The 20784-nt window shown below is 29.3% G+C and overlaps 4 protein-coding genes across 11 annotated transcripts; 3 read left to right on the top strand and 1 right to left on the bottom strand.

Moving 5' to 3' along the window:
* Positions 1–171: 171 nt before the first annotated feature.
* LOC116429068 (RNA-binding region-containing protein 3) lies at positions 172–2925 on the bottom strand. 2 transcript variants are annotated; one of them, XM_031981496.2, is made up of 6 exons: positions 2452–2921; positions 1760–2239; positions 1554–1695; positions 1032–1478; positions 733–883; positions 176–646 (listed from the first exon to the last, which is right to left on the bottom strand). In XM_031981496.2, the coding sequence occupies exons 1-6, from the start codon at positions 2470–2472 to the stop codon at positions 487–489; spliced, it is 1401 nt and encodes a 466-aa protein (XP_031837356.2). In that variant the 5' UTR covers positions 2473–2921; the 3' UTR covers positions 176–486. The 2 variants fall into 2 exon arrangements, with proteins under 2 accessions (XP_076229848.1, XP_031837356.2); XM_076373733.1 differs by having other exon boundaries at positions 172–646; positions 1032–1695; positions 2452–2925.
* Positions 2926–3378: 453 nt separating this feature from the next.
* Positions 3379–8420, top strand: LOC116429067 (putative ATP-dependent RNA helicase DDX5). Of its 4 annotated transcripts, XM_076373731.1 has the most exons (8): positions 3379–3531; positions 3603–3761; positions 4281–4538; positions 4603–4840; positions 5009–5289; positions 5352–5845; positions 7079–7321; positions 7392–8420. In XM_076373731.1, coding segments are annotated over exons 2-8 (1830 nt in total). In that variant the 5' UTR covers positions 3379–3531; positions 3603–3759; the 3' UTR covers positions 7706–8420. The 4 variants fall into 4 exon arrangements, 3 of the variants coding, with proteins under 3 accessions (XP_076229846.1, XP_031837355.1, XP_076229847.1); XR_004235427.2 differs by lacking the exon at positions 7392–8420 and adding an exon at positions 6202–6769 and having other exon boundaries at positions 3382–3761; positions 7079–7227; XM_031981495.2 differs by having other exon boundaries at positions 3407–3761.
* A 431-nt stretch (positions 8421–8851) lies between these two features.
* Positions 8852–15905, top strand: LOC116429066 (putative ATP-dependent RNA helicase DDX5). 3 transcript variants are annotated; one of them, XM_031981494.2, is made up of 6 exons: positions 8852–9021; positions 9518–10719; positions 10798–10857; positions 13569–13799; positions 13883–14083; positions 14156–15905. In XM_031981494.2, coding segments are annotated over exons 1-6 (1854 nt in total). In that variant the 5' UTR covers positions 8852–9019; the 3' UTR covers positions 14314–15905. The 3 variants fall into 3 exon arrangements, with proteins under 3 accessions (XP_031837354.1, XP_076229845.1, XP_076229843.1); XM_076373730.1 differs by lacking the exons at positions 13569–13799; positions 13883–14083; positions 14156–15905 and adding an exon at positions 12809–13207; XM_076373728.1 differs by lacking the exons at positions 13569–13799; positions 13883–14083; positions 14156–15905 and adding an exon at positions 12547–12790.
* Positions 15906–16114: 209 nt separating this feature from the next.
* On the top strand, positions 16115–19998 carry Pect (phosphoethanolamine cytidylyltransferase). 2 transcript variants are annotated; one of them, XM_031981274.2, is made up of 6 exons: positions 16115–16285; positions 16706–16843; positions 17011–17190; positions 17285–17711; positions 17798–18018; positions 18571–19998. In XM_031981274.2, the coding sequence occupies exons 1-6, from the start codon at positions 16242–16244 to the stop codon at positions 18575–18577; spliced, it is 1017 nt and encodes a 338-aa protein (XP_031837134.1). In that variant the 5' UTR covers positions 16115–16241; the 3' UTR covers positions 18578–19998. The 2 variants fall into 2 exon arrangements, with proteins under 2 accessions (XP_031837134.1, XP_031837133.1); XM_031981273.2 differs by having other exon boundaries at positions 16116–16285; positions 18584–19998.
* The last annotated feature ends 786 nt before the right edge of the window (positions 19999–20784 follow it).

The raw sequence follows: 20784 nt of genomic DNA on the forward strand, positions 1-20784 counted from the left end.
GGTGGAATCTGATACACAGTTTATGCTTGATATGTAAAGTGTTTTAAAAAATTATTTAAAAAATTATAATTATTCTAGGTGTGCATGTACATTCCTGGAAATTTTTTCAGAATTTTAAAATGCAAAATCGATGTTTAAAAAATTCGAGAGCATTATAAATATTGACTTTTTATTTAAATTGTCAGAATACCGCTTTCGTATTTCCATAGAATTATCGTCTTATTATGACTATTGATACCCAGTTTTTTCATATTTTTCAGATTGGGGAAATGCAGTTAAAAAAATCAATATTTTTCTACATTATCGGCGGAATTATGCGATTACTTATTCATATTTTTATAAATGTTGTGATTTGTTATAAACGGAATATATATAAATAAAATTGTTATAAAAAATTAAAAATGATTTATTCATTTATTAAAATTATTTCTTTTGTGTTGTATATTTTATAAATAAAAAAAATAAAATATTGAAAAAGTATTTCTACTAACATTTTGCTGCTTTAGCAAATTGCACAACCATTGGTTTCTCTTTTAAAATATAACCGTTTGTTTCATCAAGAGCTAATTGTGCTTGTTCTATATTTTGTAACGTAATGAACGCTTGTCCCTTCATTCTACCCTTCTGCATAAGTCGTACATTGTACCTGAAATTATAAATCATATAAATTGTTATTGAATAACGACCTGAAAACTCAAATTATTATGATATATTAAATCAAACGAATCTTACTGAAATTCTGTTTTACAGTGAGGTATCACATATTTTTGATAGATAAAATCTAGATCCTTTTCTTCAACATCTTTTGCAAGATTCTTTATATACAAACGATTTGATGGCTTTCCAGGATGATAATTTTTAAAAACTGGAAGTAATCTTTGATCTGTAACATAAAGAAAAAAAACTTCTAATCTTTTAAACATCTTTGTACATTACAATAGACAAATATGTTCTGTTTGATTAATTATATTAATGCTCTAAAGAATGTGCTAATCAATTAAATGAATACAATGAAAGAAATTTATTCTTACCATTAGCTGAAATTTTATTATTTATTAGTTCTTTGGATGTAATTACATTTTGTCGAGTATCTTCAATGTTTTCATCTTCAATGGTTTCAGGATTTTTAGGAAATGGAAACATTAAACCAAAACCACTATCACTATCACTTTTCATAGTAGTATTATCTTCTTTATTTAAAGTATCCAGAAATGTATCTACTGTTTTTAATTCAATTTTCAGATTTTTTGTTTCTGCTCTTTGTACCGATTCAAACATATCTTCCGGTTTTACAATCTTTTGCGTAGAACTTGCAGATGTAATTTGTTTAGCAGGATTAACAAATTTTGGAATTTTTAAACGTTTTGTTGACTGAAGACGTTTCCTTTTTACAGGAACAATTTCTAAATGTTGCATTGCATTATCTTCCTCATTCGATTCTATTTCAGACTCTTCTTCCTCAGCATCTTCATCAGAACCTATTTTATTATAAGTAATAAAAATAAAAGTAAAATTGTTACAAAATAGAAGTAAAAGTAATCTTACTTTCTTACCATTGTCTCTATGAAATAATGTATCGCTATTAAATATATCTTTATATTTTTTCATATCATAGACTTTTTTTAGCATAGGAAATTCTGTCTCTAATTCTTCAAATGGAGGAGGCAAATTCATTCTATTCATTAAGTGTAAAACCTATAAAAACATAATATTCTAATTAAAAATTTATTTATATCAAAATTTATTTCACTTAATTTACCTGTGTATAAAAAGTTGGTTCTTTTAATAATTGTATAGCTATTCTTATTAATGTACTCTTTGTTGGTGCTGAATATTTATAATATATATTTGGTGGAGGTGGTTGTGTAAAAACATGATTCATCGTCCAACTATTTAACTTCTGTAAGAAAGCTTGAAAATTAGATTTATTTGTAGAGTCCTTTTTGTGTTCTTCTTTTGTAACTTTATCATTTGGAATTTCATTTTCTGTGCTTTCAGTAGTTATGGATTTTTTCGCATATTCAACTGTTAAATATTGTCCTCTAACATTTAACTGATGCAGACGCAATAATGCTTCTGTGGCTGCTTGTTGAGATGGGAACTTTGCATAAGTTACAGTATATTTCTTAGACAGTCTTAAGGTATGTATTTTAATTGCACCATATTTCTTAAATAATTCAATTCGCCGATCATCAGAAAGCTCTTGGGGTAAATGAAGAATTCTGAGGGTATCAGATATCTAAAATACAAAATCAAAAATTTAAAGTGTCCAACTTCTAAATTCCTAAATTTTATTTTAAAAATAAAGAAAAAACATGGTAAAATTATATTAAATATAACAGTAATCACTAAAGGTTAGTAGACAAGAAGATAATTTATAATAAAATAAAAGAAATTTTTCATCTGTTATTATAATTTCTCAATTATATATACATAAAAATAGAAAATTACATGTGCTGTTTCAGTTGACATTTTAAAATAATATTTAAAGTAATCTCAACATCATAAAATGTCAATGTTGTTGATCTTTATGATTATACCACAAAAGACTTTTACAGAGGTGAAACTCCGGCGATTTCCAAGAACACATTACATATATACAATATGAAGATAGTGAACTGTATATCATGAACATAGCTTCAGAACTCTGTGATATCTATAATAACTTAGTAAGTTATTGTGGGATATTTCTTTAAAATTCGTTATTGTTTGTAGCCAATATCAAAGATCTCAATGAAATTAAAATCTGATACAACTGATATGAAATTAAAAAACAAAATTATTACTCCGTTCTTGTTGACTTTCTTTACAAATCGAAATCATATTTTATAAATCTGTTTATATAGTTCTACGAATTTTAATAAAAAATGAGACATATCATTTGCGTCTCAATTACTAAAAGAACATATACTGAAATACTTGTAATATAGAAATATTAAGTATGACAATCTTTAATACAATTATATACATTTCATATGAATCCAAAGCACATTTTATTGTATCCCTAATTTAAGGATATAAACATCAGAAGCTCCAAAGAAACTTTACTTCATTTGATTATTTATAATTACTTATATTTGATTAACTCTACTGCAGTGCCATCTTTTTAAAGTTTATCGAAATCAATAAACTTCCGCCATATTCAAAATTAGGTTTGTTACAATTTGTTTTAATCATATACATTCCTATATTCTCTAGAAAATTTTAATTAAAATACAAATTTCATTTAAATTTAAATTCAACATAGAATTATCATTCAAGAGCAATTACTTTTCTCTCATTTGGAAATATGGAATTTAATATGTCTGAATAATAAGATAATTGTAAGATTTTCAAGTCAGAGTAATAAATATGTTATTTCTTTTTTAATCAAATTTACTAACATTTCTTTTTAGTAAAAGAACTTTCCTACTGTATTTTATTCACTTTATTCGTTACTCATGTATTACTACGCCGATGCTGTCATGGAAACAGTTTACACGGAACTACTTTCGGAAGTTCACTTGTCAATTTGATCTGTCGGATTTACCGGCAAGTTTAAAGATACATCTGCCATATATTGTTTGTAGCATTTAATTTACTTTGCTCTTCTAATTGCATAGATTTGAAATATTTTATTATATCGACTACCTTGATACAATAGAATAAGTGATAATTCTCTTATTTGCTTCTTCTAAATTATCGATTGGCCTTCGTCGGACTGACCGCAAGAGGGAATAATCTGTTGCTCATTGTGTTTGAGGATATTTCGATTTCTAAATGTAAGTATGATGTGACAATTTAATTTACTGTTACGCGGTAATAGCTTAAATTTAACTCTTCGGTTGTATATTGTCCGAAGTAAAAAAATTTCCTTTAAAACATTCAGTTTATTAAACATCATGCAAGGCCGAATGTACACCAGGCAATGGTATCAGTAATCAATAATCGAAATTTATAACAAAAAAGTAAATGGTTACAAGTTTTCACAGACGATAATATATATTTATTTATACTATTGCGCATCCATGATGATTTATTGATTATCAAGTCAAATTATAAAAAAACTATAAAACGTAAAATTTTATCAAATTAATTTTACTCTGAAATATTCATTGTATTTATATTTAGATATGTTTTTTTTATGTTTAAGTAAATAAATTGATATATTATTCAAAGATTTTATATCTTCATTTTAAATATAAAATTTATAATTATTTATTTTTTCTTTATTTTATTTCATGCATATGCAAAGTGCAACACATTATTATATATATGTTTATAATTTATAACATGTTTAGGTTTAATCGAGATAGAGAACAAAGTAGAGGCCGAAGAGTAGTCAGTGGTCGCGGTGGTAATAGAGGAGGTGGTGATAATATCCGTGGAAGTAACATGAACAGATTCGGTGGACGTGGTAGAGGAATTAGTAGTAGTATTCGTGGTGGTATAAAAGGCAAACAGCCTGGTGGAACACTGAGGAAAATTAACTGGGATGTAAGATCTTTGGAACCTTTACGCAAAGATTTTTATGTGGAACATCCTGCAGTTAGAAATAGGTAAAGTTGTAGAAATTCTATATTTCACAAGGAAGCAAAATTCTAATGGAATGTTTTCTATCAGATCGAAAGAAGAAGTATATAAATTTCGTGAAAATGCTGAAATAACTGTAAAAGGTGATGATGTTCCTAATCCGATTCAATATTTTGAAGAAGGGAACTTCCCTCCTTATGTATTAGAAGTGATACATAAACAGGGTTACTCTCAGCCTACAGCGATTCAAGCACAGGGATGGCCTATTGCACTCAGTGGCAAAGATTTAGTTGCTATTGCCCAAACTGGTTCTGGAAAAACGCTTGGAGTGAGCCAGTTTTAAAATATATGTTTTCAATTCGTAAAATGTACACACGTTTTTTTTATTAGATATTCTTAGTATTTGTACATAACATTTTCAAATAATAATTTACAATATATCTAAATATATAAGAATAGAATATATTAAGCCTATTTAGTTATATTTTTATTTTAGTATGTATTGCCAGCAATTGTGCACATTATACATCAGCCACGACTTGGTAATGGCGATGGTCCAATTGCCTTGATCTTAGCTCCGACAAGAGAATTAGCACAACAAATTCAGGAAGTAGCTAATTCTTTTGGAGAGTCAGCAGGTGTAAGAAATACTTGTATTTTTGGTGGTGCACCTAAAGGACCACAAGCACATGATTTAGAGCGGGGTGTTGAAATATGTATCGCTACACCAGGTAGACTTATTGATTTTTTGGAAAGAGGAACAACAAATTTACGCAGGTATTTTAGCTTTTAGTTCTAAATTATTTTACATTTATGACAACAGAGATACACCTTTTCAGATGTACATACTTAGTATTGGACGAAGCCGACAGAATGTTGGATATGGGTTTTGAACCACAAATTAAAAAAATAATTGAACAAATACGACCTGATAGACAGGTTTTAATGTGGTCAGCCACATGGCCAAAAGAGGTTCGAGCTTTAGCAGAGGACTTTTTGACTGATTATACGCATCTTAATATTGGTTCTTTGACATTATCAGCCAATCACAATATCATTCAAATAGTTGATGTTTGTCAAGAGTTCGAGAAAGACTTAAAATTATATAGACTGCTTCAAGAAATTGGAAATGAAAAAGAAAATAAGACAATCATTTTTGTTGAAACAAAACGAAAAGTAGATGATATTACTAGAAATATAAGACGTGATGGATGGCAAGCATTAAGTATTCATGGTGATAAAAATCAACAAGAAAGAGATCATGTGTTACAAGAATTTAAAAGTGGAAGAGCTCCTATTCTAGTTGCAACAGATGTGGCTGCTAGAGGTTTAGGTATGTATTTATTTTTTATATATAATATTTAAGTATCCAAAAGTCAAATAAATCTGGGAATTGGCAACACTTATCGGATTAGCCAGTGATGCGTTATTAGTAAGACCAGTGGACAGCAATGTATGTAGCGGTGTGTGATATTGGAAATGTGTAGTAGAGCCCTGAAAGTATTAGACTAGATTTTGCAACCTGTTTTCTATATGTCTTTATAATACATACTTTAACAGGTTTGTATTTTTGTATTATTAACTAAATATATAAGTTAAAGTAATGAATTATAATAATCGAATTTATAAAAAGGGTTCTATAAAAATGCACACAAGCTACAAGTAAGACTGTCTGCTTTTCTTTTTCAGAGGCACAGTGTACCCTAAGTGAATGCGGTGTACTGCCGGTATTGGGCAGACACAGTGAATGTTTTATTTTATTTTGCTTGTATCTTATTATTAATAACTACATCAAAATCAAACTACAAATTCTCTTTTTAAAAAGCATAATTTTTAGTTATTTTCTATACAAGATATTACGAATTTATAATAATTGTTATTTTTCAAAGATGTTTATGCTGAAACATATCATTTAATATTGTTCAATAGTATTCTTATTTGTGCCCTGTGTGTTAAGCTACCAACTACCGATTGATTTGTAACTTTAAAATTAATTTTACCATTTATTTCAATTGCAAACTCTAAATATTTTTCAGTGCCTCTAACTACTAAAATTGTTATTTGATACTTAACAAGATTAATGCATTCAGGCTTAAACCCTAAAATGCTGCCTTTATCCCAAACCAGACACTACCGCTGTGTCTGTCTAATCTCTAGGCCATCTATACATTTTCATATGAAACCAACCGAATAGCCCTACTTTAAAAGTAAATGGGGCTGTTCTTGCTGATTTTACAATGGAAATTCTAAACGAAAGGTGGGTGGTTTTCAAACCTGATTTACAAATCAATTTTATTTTTAAGTAAGAACCTGAGAATTCCATTTCGAACCATTACAAACTACATAAAATATTCAGATTTTTATGTAATACAAACATATCCTGTGTATTCAAAATTGATTGCTAATCATCTTGCACATTTATTCTTAAACGTTTTATGTAATTAGTTTCCCAAGTTTGAAGATCATTCTATGAGTTTGATGGAAGAAAATAAATAATTAAACAACTGTTAAAATAAATATATATAACTGTAATTTCGTTTGTATATCTATAAACACTTTGTCACAGATGTGGATGATGTTAAATATGTAATAAATTTTGACTATCCATCATCATCAGAAGATTACATACACAGGATTGGCCGCACTGGTCGAAGAAGGCAAACTGGAACCGCTTATGCATTTTTTACAAGTCATAACATGAAACATGCTGGGGATTTAATAGAAGTATTAAAGGAGGCAGGACAAAATATAAATCCACGACTCACTGAAATGGCCGAGTTGGCAAAATCTGGAAATTATGGAAGTAGAAGTATGTTTTTATACTTTCCCTACCGAATATTTGAAAAAATTGTATAACACATATATTTTTAATATGTAAGGTGGTAAACGATTTATGGGCAGCGATAGAAATAATGGTAGAAGAGGGAATATTGATAATAGAGGAAGAGGAGGTCCTTCAAGAGGAAGAGGTGGTAGTAGTGGTCGTGGTGGAAGTTCTTATCCATCTGTTTCAAATAGTTATTCTTCAGATTATGGTAGCTATAATAATATAAAGCAAAATAATTCAGTTATTCAGAGCTCAGGATATGGTTACAGTACGCAAAGGTCCTATGGACAAAATAATTTAGCGCAAAGTTATGGAGGAGGAGATAATTATGCGAGTACTTATCAGTACAGAGGCGTAACATACTAAAATGGTATTCATAGTACTGAACAAGTGATTTTTCATTAAACAGTGTTAATACTATCATATTTGATTAAATTTTTTTAGAAGGGAGATATATTAAATTAATTAAAACTGCACAAAGAATTAGATACCAAAGACAAAATGTTGCATATTTAATGTGTGAGATAAAAGTATACCAGTCGATAATAATAATCAAAACAAGATTGGTTAGTATTATTGTATATGTATTAATTAAAAGAAACTGCAATTACAATTGCAAAATAGAATTGAACAAATAGAAAATGCTAAAACATATTTAAAATTAATCAACTAAGAACATTTATGTAGCATAATTTATTATTGCTTTAATATTTTTATTACAAAATGGAGTATTATTTTAGTTTATATATGTTGCACAAGATAGCGATTGCTGTGTTAAACAAAAAGTGTTGTTTAGTTCCTAAAAAATGAAAGCATCAACTATAATATATATGTATAAATATTATTGATGTTCCATTTATTAAAAGTATATAATACAGTTAATATTTATTATCACTAATTTTAATGAATGAAATGGTTGTAATTTAATTTATGTTCAAATTTTTTAGTACATAAATGTTCTACAGACTAAGAAATAAATTTTATAAGCAATAGAAATGATATTAAGATATGTAATTAAATGTATTTGTTAAATTTTTGTGTTATATCAATTACATGAATAAAATTGTTTTCTTTTTCAGAATTAGTATATTCCTTCTATTTTTAAAACATTCGAATGTATAAAATATAGCTAAATAAACAGTATAATTGAATAATTCTTTTACTTTCCCTTATTCTCTAAAATATTTAAAAGATAATGTAAATTTTTATTTAATTTCTATATATATAAATGTATTTTTAAAATATGCGACTACGTACAAATTTGCTGTCAACTGAAAAAATTTGATTTCTGCCATCATATGTTCAATACTTTTATTTCCGTGCATATATCCCTACTCTGAGTCTCTATTTCCGGCAATACACGCAGTTATGATACTTACTAACATATTTAATAACTGTTTATAAATGTGAAAATTTAATAAAATTAATCATTTTTAAATTTATTTAAATTATAAATCTATTGTAAAAACAATAATATATATGTAGAATAATAAAGTATAAATTATAGTGAAGGAGAACTATTTCCTGGTACATCACGACGCCATGACATTTGTTTCACAGATCCCCTTCGGATCGTGAAACGAGTGTAGCGTGCTTCTGGTTCATTTTGGTCATTAGTAACGCGATTTTATCGAAATATATATTATATTTTCAAGTGAAAATAGTGAATATTGTTTAAGAATGTAAGTTACATACATTTTACATTAATATTACGTAAAATTGTTAGTTTTCTGTATATTTCTTATTGACATTTACTGTCTATGATTGAGAATGCGTTACTCCATATTGCTTTTATATTAGCGAAATTTTTACATTCATATAATATACAGATTTCTTGCAATTAACAAAAGTTAGTTGAAAATATCTAATGTATTTGAAAGTATCTAACGTTACTAAGCGTACTTATACAAAATTTAACTATAAATTTATTCTATAATCTTAAAAGTAATTTACACGTGTTTAATAAATATATTATTAGTATTTAAGTTATACAATTAAACTAATATTTAAGATATTCGATTTTTAAATAATAATAATACTAAAATAATTATTATGCTCTGTAATATAGTAATTTATTTTGTATTTATATATTTTCACTTAATTAGTTACTATTACATCTGTTATTTGAAATCAGTTAATAAACTCAATTTTTAATTATAAACAAATTTTTTATTACAGGGCTTATCGTGATCGTGAACGTGGTGATAGAAGAGGAGGCGGAGCACGTGGAGGGGGCCGTTTTGGTGGTCGAGATGGAAGTGGTGGGGGTAGTAGATTTGGTAGCAGTTCAAATAGAGATGGTAATAGCTTTGGTAACTTCAAAAATCGACAACCTGGTGAACGTCTACGAAAACCAAGATGGGACATGGCCACATTGCAACCATTTAGGAAAGACTTTTATCAGCCTCATCCTAATGTTACAACTCGAAGTCCACATGTAGTTGAGGCTTATCGTTCAGATAAAGAGATTACTGTAAAAGGTACAAATGTACCAGGACCGAACATATTCTTTGAAGAAGGCGGATTTCCAGATTACGTTTTGAATGAAATCCGTAGACAAGGATTTGGGGAACCAACTGCAATACAAGCACAAGGCTGGCCCATTGCTTTATCTGGACGCGATATGGTTGGAATTGCACAAACAGGATCTGGAAAAACATTAGCATATATTTTACCAGCAATTGTACATATAAATCATCAACCTAGATTGAACAGAAACGATGGACCTATAGCTCTTATTTTAGCACCTACACGAGAACTTGCACAACAGATTCAGCAAGTTGCCTCAGATTTTGGGATTTCATCGCAAGTAAGAAATACTTGTATTTTTGGTGGAGCTCCGAAAGGTCCTCAAGCTCGTGACCTTGAACGTGGTGTTGAAATCTGTATAGCAACACCTGGCCGTCTTATCGATTTTCTAGAACGTGGTACAACAAATTTACGTAGGTGTACATACTTAGTACTAGACGAAGCTGATAGAATGCTTGACATGGGCTTTGAGCCACAAATTAGGAAAATTGTTGAACAAATCCGACCTGATCGACAAACCCTAATGTGGTCTGCAACATGGCCAAAGGAGGTTCGGAATCTCGCAGAAGAATTTTTAACCGATTACATACAAATTAATATTGGCTCTTTACAACTGGCAGCTAATCACAACATCCTTCAAATTGTTGATGTATGTGAAGAATATGAAAAAGAGGGTAAACTTATGAAATTGTTAGAAGAAATTTCAAACGAGCCAGAAAATAAGACAATTATTTTTGTTGAAACTAAAAGAAAAGTGGACGATATAACACGCGCAATTAATAGATATGGATGGCAAGCGATTGGCATCCATGGAGATAAGAGTCAACAGGAAAGAGACTATGTATTAAATCGTAAGTTCGAATTTAATAACATAGATTACATCTTAATATGTAAACATACTTTGCCCAATACCAGATAATTTATTTCAGAATTCCGGAATAGCAGATCTGCCATACTAGTAGCTACAGATGTTGCAGCAAGAGGATTAGGTAAGAATCTATTTACACATAAGTGGGTATGATGTAAGGGTCAGGCTGCGATGGTTATTTCACGTTTGTGAGAGTTGTAATATAGTGATGTGGCAACGGATAACGGCATGTGCCAGACTGATTGACATAGCCTTTTCTTGGTGTGAATGGAAATTATTTAAAACGAAAAATAGGCAAAGATTTTAGATCAAACAATTGATACAAACAACAATCTATGTTCAAAGTATTATATACAGTGTGTCTGAATTAGTTAGAAGCAATTAACTATTTCATAAGGATTTATAGGCTTAAAAAGATAATTTCTATAAAAGTTTTCTCATTCATAGGAGAACATTACACTGCATATACAGATTTTTTGTACGTATATCATCAGAGAATAATTTCTTTCTTAATTCAAAATAAATTAAATACTCTGTTTAAAATAATTTTTTAAGTCAAAGTTTCATTATTTCATAAATTCCAGTACTTAAAATGTTGAAAGAAAATTTTTGGGAAAGTAATAGATCATTATACTTTTTCTAATAGTAAATTCAACAAAGAGAAAATAAATAGTAATAATATTTGGTACTTCAAATGAAGCGTATAAGTAAATGTAAGAAAGTCTCGTAAATTTGTGGAAATTCATGAAATTGAAAAGTATTTAGCTATTTTGTATTTTTTATAATTGCATTAATTTTTCTACAACATAAGTATCGAGTTTTAAACATTAGTAGCTTAGGATGGATTGTATAGTAAAAGAAGTCATTTTGAAATCTCTTCTCTCACTGTAATTAAGAAAAACATTATATATGCAGTATAAAGTTCCTTTCTAAACCAAAGAACTGTATAGAATCTATTTTTTTTGTGCCTTTAACTTCTTATAAAATATTTAACTATTTTCAAATCGTTCAGATACACCATATAATATTTTCATTTGTTTTCATTAATTCTATATCTATGGAGTTCAATAATGTACCGTACAAAGAATATAGAGAAATTAATCTTACTATTCTCAACTTTTCAGCGTATAATACTGAAAGGATAATTTGTGATTTGTTCAATTCCACCATACTTCAGGCGGATTTTGACATACTTTTACATTATTAGAATATTACACCTGACCTTCGATTTACGCGAAAATCCGTTCCACGTGGTTTCGTTTTACGCAAATGAAAATCGCATAAATAGAGTCTGTCGGTACAAGAGGAAACAAAATATTGGAACGAAAAGTTGATATAAGTTTTAGAAATAAATATTTACTCCGCATAGCTGAACAAGAGAAATAATGATAATGACATTTCAGGAGAGAAAAGTACATTTTATTCGGTGTTACTAAATTCAGATCGCACATGAAGACTACTGTGTAAATAGTGTTCTAATTTACCGCGTAAAAAAGACTCGCGTAAATTGAGAGCCGAGTGTGTATGAATTTATAATATCTTTTCGATAAAACTTCATTATAGTTTAATATAATACTAACTTCAATTATGTACTGTATATTGAGAAAATATCGATTAACGCTTTGCTGCTAAAATTAAATTATTATACTTGTATCGATATCAGATTCAAAAGTAAGTCAAAATATTTCAGCAGTCTTATTTAGTTTAGGTAAACAGGTAAGATTGTAGGAGGTTCACCATTTTAAATTTTGCTCTGATTGAAAAAAGTCTTGTCAGTCTGGTATTAACGTGCTGTTCTATGTGTTTTCAGAGGCACATGCGACGGAGTTTTATCAATGATAAGAACTCTGGAGAGCTTGCTTTGGAATATATAATTGAATGGGACGTGACTGCTGGTCTCTGTCCCCGCGCAACAAGCTAACCTAACGCTGTGCCTCGGCCCACCGTGCCACTTGAAAAAACACACTCTCACTCTGTACCTGCGACGGTCCAAAGTATGGAAGTCATAGTGTTAGGGCATCTAGCATACAAGGACTACTGAACAGGATAGATATATTTTACCACTCTCTTAGATTAAAAGGATAGGGAATGGCATTACATTGTTTTGCAGTGGTTGTGAAATTACATTCCTCTGTAAATGTCAACAAAGTTTGATCTGTATATATATATATCCACGCGAACAATCTAATAGAATTTTTAACAACTTGTTACAACATTTTTACGATATAATGGTAGACTTTCATAAAAATTTGTAAACTCTCAACATTGCAAAACAATCGTTGATGTTACTCGTGCAATGGAATGCATGTGGGGTTGATCGGAAAGTGCACATGGTGCTCGTCCAATGTCCCAACCTCACCGAAGCAATGCGCAAGGACCAAATTTTGAAAGACCAGCACAGATCCATACTTTGGTGCGGGAGAGAAGGGTGTGAAGTCACTAAGAGTAAATATACAGCTCGCTAACGCATAATGCGAGAATTCCATGAGAACCATCTGAGCTCTGATTCCTCTACATTTCCAAAAATGTATTTACGTTTCCAGCTTTTGGCAACAACAGGTAAATAATATGAAACTTGCTCTTTGTGGTCAATTCGTTTGTATATTGCACGTGGGAGCTACAGATGGAATTAAAATCTTAGCAAATACATAAAATATTTACAAATTATTTGCTTCAGATTTTCTGTATGTTGTGTATTTTTTTAATTCCACCTGTATCACACGTGCTAGTATAATGTCTAATGCTTTAACTAATTCGCTTTGTAAGTTAATTGAACCACAAAGACACAGATAATTTCTAATTACAATGATTATAATTCCTAATATTGTACAGATGTGGAAGATGTTAAGTTTGTGATAAATTTGGACTACCCGTCCAATTCTGAAGACTATGTACACCGTATTGGACGTACAGGACGGTCACAGCGTACAGGAACTGCGTACGCATTTTTCACGCCAGGAAACGCACATAAGGCTAGTGACTTAATTCAAGTCTTAGAAGAAGCAAAACAAGTCGTAAACCCTAAACTTTATGAGCTATCAAGAAACCCAGGAATTTATAAGAGTATGTCTTCAACTTAATTCCGATTAATTAAGTTAGTTGTTTAAATATAACTAATTCTTTATATCGTAATATTGTTTTCGCAGGAGGACGTTATGGAGGACGTAGCGGAGGTGGCAGTGGTCGCGGTTCCGGAGGCCGTGGAGGTGGTCCTCGAGGATCGCGTGGCGGTCGTGATGGTGGAGATAGGGCTGGCAGATTTGATCGCTCTAGCGGCGGCGGTGGTGGGGGTGGAGATAGAGGAAAATGGAATGGAAACACTAGCAGTATGGCTTCAAACAAGAATTGTAATATTTCCGAGTTAGTAAAATTATCTTACAAGTTAATGTGTGTCTAAATATTTGTTATTTCTTTCTTAGGTGGTATAGGAGGGGGCAATTACAGTAGTAAAGTATTTTCTCAAAATAGTTATGGTGGACTTTCTAGTGGCGGTTCTAGCGGTTATCAAAATGGCAGTGGATATGGAGGAAGTGGAGGTGGAGGTGGAAGTAATTATAGGCAACAAAATGGTTATTAATTTCAAAATAAGTAATTCCAAAAAAGATTTATGTAATATAGTAAAAATGTGAAAAGGGAGAATAGTTCTATCTGAACAAGAACATGTTTTCCGTTAATATGCTTCTTATCGAGACTGGACACAAAGCAAAATGAATGCGGTATTATTACCGTTTGAAACCAAAACGTCAGATATTAGGGCGTTCCAATTATGTCAAGTCAAGGACATCTAGCATTCTTTTTTTTTTAGTAAAAATAAATGTAAGTGTAATAGAAGGTAAATCATTGATGATCTTCAACTTGTGACTCCTACACAGTTTACAATACTTCATACATGCCTATTCCCTATAAATTTTAATGTATATTGGAACAAAAAAGAAGTTTGTAAAATCTAAATGCAAAATGTAGCAGTATTTATTTCCTAAAATATTTTTTATTTTTTTAATTTATGATTTCTTGTAAGTAAAGAGATTGAGCTTTGCGAAAACAAATATATGACGTTTGATAGCATGCGTTGTCGCTATCCTTCTGAAGATAATGAACATCACTCAACTGATAATTTTTTATTTTGATGATGCACGGATCAATTGTATTACTTGAAAACGTACAATACATTACACTGTAGTTAATTTAAAAGCGCATGAAATCTCAGCGCACTGTAGTATTAGAAATTTAATAAAACAATATGAGTATGAAATCTAAAAAATTATATATTAAATTTTATTTCCATATTATTCTTTCCTCTCATGGAAGCTAAAATACTTTATCAAATTTCTAATGCACGTAAGAAATGTGTTTATAATATTTTGTCTTAACATAATCATTTTCAAGAGTTATAACTTATATATGTAAATTTCATAAAATATAATACATGAAATAATAATAGCAGATTATATCTAATACGATGTTGTAAAAAATATTTATCCCATATAATTATTTTAATTGTAACAATTTTGTTATCAGTGATTTTGATATCAGTGATAATAATTACGTAATATATGTAATAAGTAATTTGATATACGTGCTGATATAAATAATCAGTGCTATGTTTCACAGAAAAGTACCTTTTTTATTTTCTATGCAGTATTCGTCAGTCATACGATTAGGTCAGTGTTTATTGATTCATTCCAATATATAGTCGTTCTTTATAGCTACATTTCCGTAGTATTATTAACGTCCTCATAACTGCCAATTATGCGTGTCTGTTCGATTGTTTTTGCAATAGCAGAATTTATAAAATAATGTCATTTGTCATTCTCTACGATGTTCAACATTTAATAGTATGTGTATCTTATGTGATTATAATCTCGTGAATACATTTTTCGTCATCAGTCGAAACAATTGAAGTTTTAGGTCAGGATATGAAAAGCAAAGTATTATTGTCTTAGTGACGCAATAAACATTGTAGTTTGAAATTGTCCTAATATTTTTATATTGTACAATGGTTAATAAATAACGAAGTATTTCATTTTAATTGTGCTAATATTACATTGTATTATTGTGTATTATTGCTTTGTAGTTAGTATGCATTTATAAAATTAAATATATGTATACGACATAATCGATTAAATTTGTATTTGATGAATAAAGAGAAATCATTCTGTGAATAAACTACAGAGGAATTGAAACTTATTTTCTCAATAATTTATTTTTACTCGTAAAACGAATGGCAATAATAAATATCATTGTAATGTTGTGAGCAACATTGAAGGTATCAAAAGTAGGTACATTCTTTGAAAAATCAGTTGATGGTTATAAGCATGCGTGATTATTCAAGTGCAAATATAAAAAGTAGAGGGAGGCATGAGTTGATTAAAATTGTATGATGCGCGAATCGACGCGCGCAGTTTGTTCCAAGCTCTGGTGGGTGTAGTGTACTTCTTGGTTATCAACTATTATTTGCTAAACGGGAATTTGTTTCTACTGCAAAATATCGCTAATTCTTTCATTATGACAGAAAATCGGAAGGAAGTAAGAGTATGGTGCGATGGATGGTAAGTTTTTACGAAATTAATTTATTGTTCATTCATGTTGACTTTTACGTGCATAAATTGTCGAATGACTGTGTCATTTTTTGATAATAACTGCGTATCATTAATGTCTCTATAAGGTGTACTTTTATAAATCGATGCAAACGACTGTTTCAGTAATAACTATATTCATTATATAGTTATGTTAATACATTTTATTTAAGTAAACGGTATCTTTTACTTTATTTCTTTTTCCTTGAATCCTGATATATATTATTGTGGCCTTAAGATGTATTTATTGAATTTTTACTATGACGTACCATCAATAAAAGTGAACTTTCTTACCGCGCAATTATTGTCAAGTTATTACCGGCACAAATTGATGTTGATCATAAGATTAATATGTTCTATGAAGATTTAGAAATGATTACTTTCTTAATACAGTTATGACATGGTACACTTCGGTCACGCAAATTCTTTGCGACAAGCGAAGGCGTTAGGTGATTATTTAGTTGTGGGTATACATACGGACGAAGAAATTACTAAACACAAAGGACCACCAGTATTTATGGAAGAGGAGAGGTATGCTTCTGTTAAGGCAGTGATTCTGAATTTTGAATTCGATTACAAGAGTTTTTTTTATCTTTTTATTGTAGTTGCTTACAGTATTACTACAAAAGATTATTTAGATGTTTTTAGGGTAATTTTTAGAATTTCTTATTTCTCTTGTAATACATTTTTCATGTTAGGTATAAAATGGTTCGTGGTATTAAGTGGGTAGATGAAGTTGTAAAAGGTGCACCTTATGTTACAACATTGGATACATTAGATAAATACAACTGTGATTTTTGTGTTCATGGCGATGACATTACTATGACAGCAGATGGTATAGATACGTATCATTTAGTTAAAGCAGCAGGTCGTTACAGGTATATTTTAAATGATAAATTATTATAAGGATATATACATTATGTTATAATAGATTATAAAGAACAACTTCTAAGAAATACATAATTATTATAGAGAGGTTCAAAGAACTGCTGGTGTTTCAACAACTGATTTAGTAGGGCGTATGCTTCTAATGACCCGGCAACATTTCAAACAAGGAGATAGTGAATATAGCGTTGACAGAGAACCTAGTAAAAGTATGGGTCAAGATAGATCAGCTAGAAGTCCTTGGACAGGCTGCTCACAATTTTTACCTACTACACAGAAGATTATTCAGTTTAGTGATGGAAAGAGTCCACAACCTGGAGATAAAATTGTTTACGTAGCAGGAGCATTTGATCTCTTTCATGTTGGTCATTTAGATTTTTTAGAGGTTGCAAAGAAAGAAGGTGATTATCTCATAGTTGGACTACATACAGATCCAGTAGTTAATCGGTACAAGTGTGGTAATCATCCAATTATGAATCTTCATGAAAGAGTACTTAGCGTTCTAGCATGCAAGGTAAAAAATTAAATTATTCCTTTAAGAGTTTAATCAAATAATTGGACCAAAGTTTATTTAATACTTGTCGTCTTGTTGATTCATAGTATGTTAATGAAGTAGTAATTGGGGCACCATATGAAGTTACAAAAGATCTGATGGAACATTTTGATGTTTCTGTTGTTTGCCATGGTCAAACTCCTATAATGCCTTGTGAAGATGGTTCTGATCCATATGCTGAGCCTAAGAGGCAAAATAAATTTAAATTATTGGATAGCGGTAATGATATGACAACAGAAAAAATAGTTGAACGCATCATATTTCACAGGTATATCAGTTTTACATATTTCATCCTGTGCATGATTGAAAATATTTCACCAGTAGTTATTAGGATACTTCGCTCAGTCTAGAATTAAAGTTACATGCTGTATAAAAGCTTAATAATATTCATTATATTATTAGTTAATTATAAAATTTTTGAGACAATACGGATTTTTATATTTCGAATTTTTGTATGTGATTTGTATCACATAAAATATACTGTATACAGTATTTTATGTCCCTAGGTCAAAAGAACTACATAGGGTAATTAAGAACTTGATCAACTTGAACCATTGACCTGCTGAATCTTGCCATTTTGCATTTTGTAATTTCTCACTCAGCTTACAGTAAACACCTTTTTTCTTACTTTGTTTTATATCTCCTTTTTTTTATCATTCATCTATTCATGCTTTTCTATTGGGATATGCAATTTTATGCTAAAAAAAACCACCTCATTGACTTACTCCATAAAGCTACAATTTGCTTAATATACTGATAAGATTTGAAAATGTTTGCATATCCCAAGTTATGTAAACAGACTTATCATGTTTTGATATAGTGCTTAATTACAGATTGGAATTTGAGGACAGAAATTTAAGAAAGGAGAAGAAAGAATTAGCAGCATATGAAGCATTAGAGAAATCTCAGAAAAAAGAAAGGACTGACTAACTAACTCTAAATATTGAGAGTATGCGATAATAACTATTTTATGGGAGATGATTGTAAATACAATATTATACTGATATTTAACTTATTTACTTGCGTTTAAAAATATATGTGGCTTGCATATTTAGGATGACTGTAGATAGTTCAAGTATTATTACATAACTGTTAGTTTTCATTTTCTGCAATTCAACGAAAAAAAATACAACGACAAAAGTGCACAAATAATTGTGCATATCTATACATTTTTATATTTTGAATGGAAAAAAACAGATCAAAATATTTCATATTATTAGACTGTAGAGTATACATTTAAATTATTTCTGAATGTGCAATTATATAAAACATTTAATAATTATTACGAAAGATTTTATTTTAATTTTTATTTGGAATAGTAATATGCTCAACAAAAGAAATTAAGTTGTTTAATTATATTTTTTTTTTAATTAGTCCATAGAATGATCAATATGCATAAATATTCACAGTTTAGTTATTGTATATAGACCTTATATATCCATTTGATATTAACAAACCGAACAAATGTAAACATTTAATTTTTACACATTCAGCATTACATAAAAGTATAAGTATGTATAGAACTGAAAAGAAAGAACGACCTAATCATTAGAATGCCTTTGTCTTATACATGACTTGGATTCACACAGTCTTAGTTGTTATCCGTAAATTTTATAACTTTTATTTTTGTATAATGGTTTTATTATTGTAAAGTCGCAAAATTATTTAAAGTCACATTGAAATTTGTATTATTTTATTATGTATAACTTTCATATAACTTATCTACTAACGTTTATATAATGGTTAGAACCAAAGAAAATATATCTTTTAATTTTTACATATTTTATTAAATATAATTTGTAATTGGGTTTTTTTATCTAGAAATGTAGGAATTGTAAAAATGTTTGGATGCAAACATGATTAATTCTTAAGTAATTGATTAGAGTATTATGGTTTGTTTTTATTTAAAAATAATCTCTATACTGAGCATTTGTGGATGGATATTGTAATAAAGAAATATTGTGATGAATAAAATAATTCATTATTTTATCTTAAAGTGTTCGGTGCAAAGATACAAATTAAAATAAAATCAGAATACTGTTTTACAGTCACTTAAGAATTAAAATAAAGGTGTTTAAAAAAAAAAAAGGAGTCATGACTTAGTAGTCATGATTGTTTATCGTATTATTTTCCGCGTTAAATACTGTTGATTATTTAACAGTCGTTGTTGATTTTGTACGAGTAATTGTATCAGAATGTCAAATTTGTATTCATTTTTTTTTTTAATAATAGCAAAGCTCACTGAGCAGTACCTGTATGTATTTATTATGCACACGGAGTAACATTTGCAATCGTTCCTGTTAAATAGATATGTGTAATTAATACAAATAAATGATGCATTATACAAGGAAAAAAATATATATTTATAGGTAAATGTTAAAAATACAAAATAAATAATAAGTGCCACACTTTGTAACAAAATGTTGCAATATTTTTACTCTAAACTAAAATATTAACCAAAGAATGGTTTTGAGCGTACACATAAGATAACATTGTAAAACTGTTCTATGCATTTCAAAACATGTGTTAATGGTATGCGTGCGTTTGATTGCTTAATTTATCGTAAAAATTATTTTTCAATATGGTTTATTGCCATTAGCTATTGTTGATCGTCGTTGATTGGATACGTAAATTGTGTGCGACTGCACTGTTAATCGACATTACCCTATATATTTATTGAAGGGTAATAATATAATACACTAGAAACCGTTGGAAAACAGAATAAAATAATGGGTTAAATTTTCTACAAATAATTCAATGTTTATAAAGTTATGATTGCATGCATGAGTATGAAATAATGTCTTATTCTATAATAAATAATCAAATTACGCGTTCATGTACACAGTCAGATATTCTATTCTATTTATTTTTTGTAAATATTTTAATTGATTGCCAAAGGAAATCTTGGTAAGCATCCTTAGACAATCAATTTTTATTTATAAGTAATAAATATTTCATCATGTGTATGTATATACATTGTGTCGGAATTATAAAATCACTTCATGAAACCCGAATGATTATTCTACAATGAGTT

Source organism: Nomia melanderi, chromosome 14 (assembly GCF_051020985.1).
Source record: "Nomia melanderi isolate GNS246 chromosome 14, iyNomMela1, whole genome shotgun sequence".
In the NCBI taxonomy this organism is placed as follows: domain Eukaryota; kingdom Metazoa; phylum Arthropoda; class Insecta; order Hymenoptera; family Halictidae; genus Nomia; species Nomia melanderi.

Coding starts and splice junctions, on each gene's coding strand:
- LOC116429067 (XM_076373731.1), top strand. Junction 4,539..4,602: donor CATCCTGCAGTTAGAAATAG/GTAAAGTTGTAG, acceptor GTTTTCTATCAG/ATCGAAAGAAGAAGTATATA. Junction 5,290..5,351: donor GGAACAACAAATTTACGCAG/GTATTTTAGCTT, acceptor ACACCTTTTCAG/ATGTACATACTTAGTATTGG.
- Pect (XM_031981273.2), top strand. CDS start 16,242: ATGACAGAAAATCGGAAGGAAGTAAGAGTATGGTGCGATGGATG. Junction 16,844..17,010: donor GTATTTATGGAAGAGGAGAG/GTATGCTTCTGT, acceptor TTTTCATGTTAG/GTATAAAATGGTTCGTGGTA. Junction 17,191..17,284: donor AAAGCAGCAGGTCGTTACAG/GTATATTTTAAA, acceptor TAATTATTATAG/AGAGGTTCAAAGAACTGCTG.
- LOC116429068 (XM_076373733.1), bottom strand. CDS start 2,472: ATGTCAACTGAAACAGCACAT. Junction 1,696..1,759: donor AACCAACTTTTTATACACAG/GTAAATTAAGTG, acceptor ATGTTTTTATAG/GTTTTACACTTAATGAATAG. Junction 884..1,031: donor TAATAAAATTTCAGCTAATG/GTAAGAATAAAT, acceptor TTTATGTTACAG/ATCAAAGATTACTTCCAGTT.
- LOC116429066 (XM_031981494.2), top strand. Junction 10,720..10,797: donor AAGAGACTATGTATTAAATC/GTAAGTTCGAAT, acceptor AATTTATTTCAG/AATTCCGGAATAGCAGATCT. Junction 13,800..13,882: donor AAACCCAGGAATTTATAAGA/GTATGTCTTCAA, acceptor TTGTTTTCGCAG/GAGGACGTTATGGAGGACGT.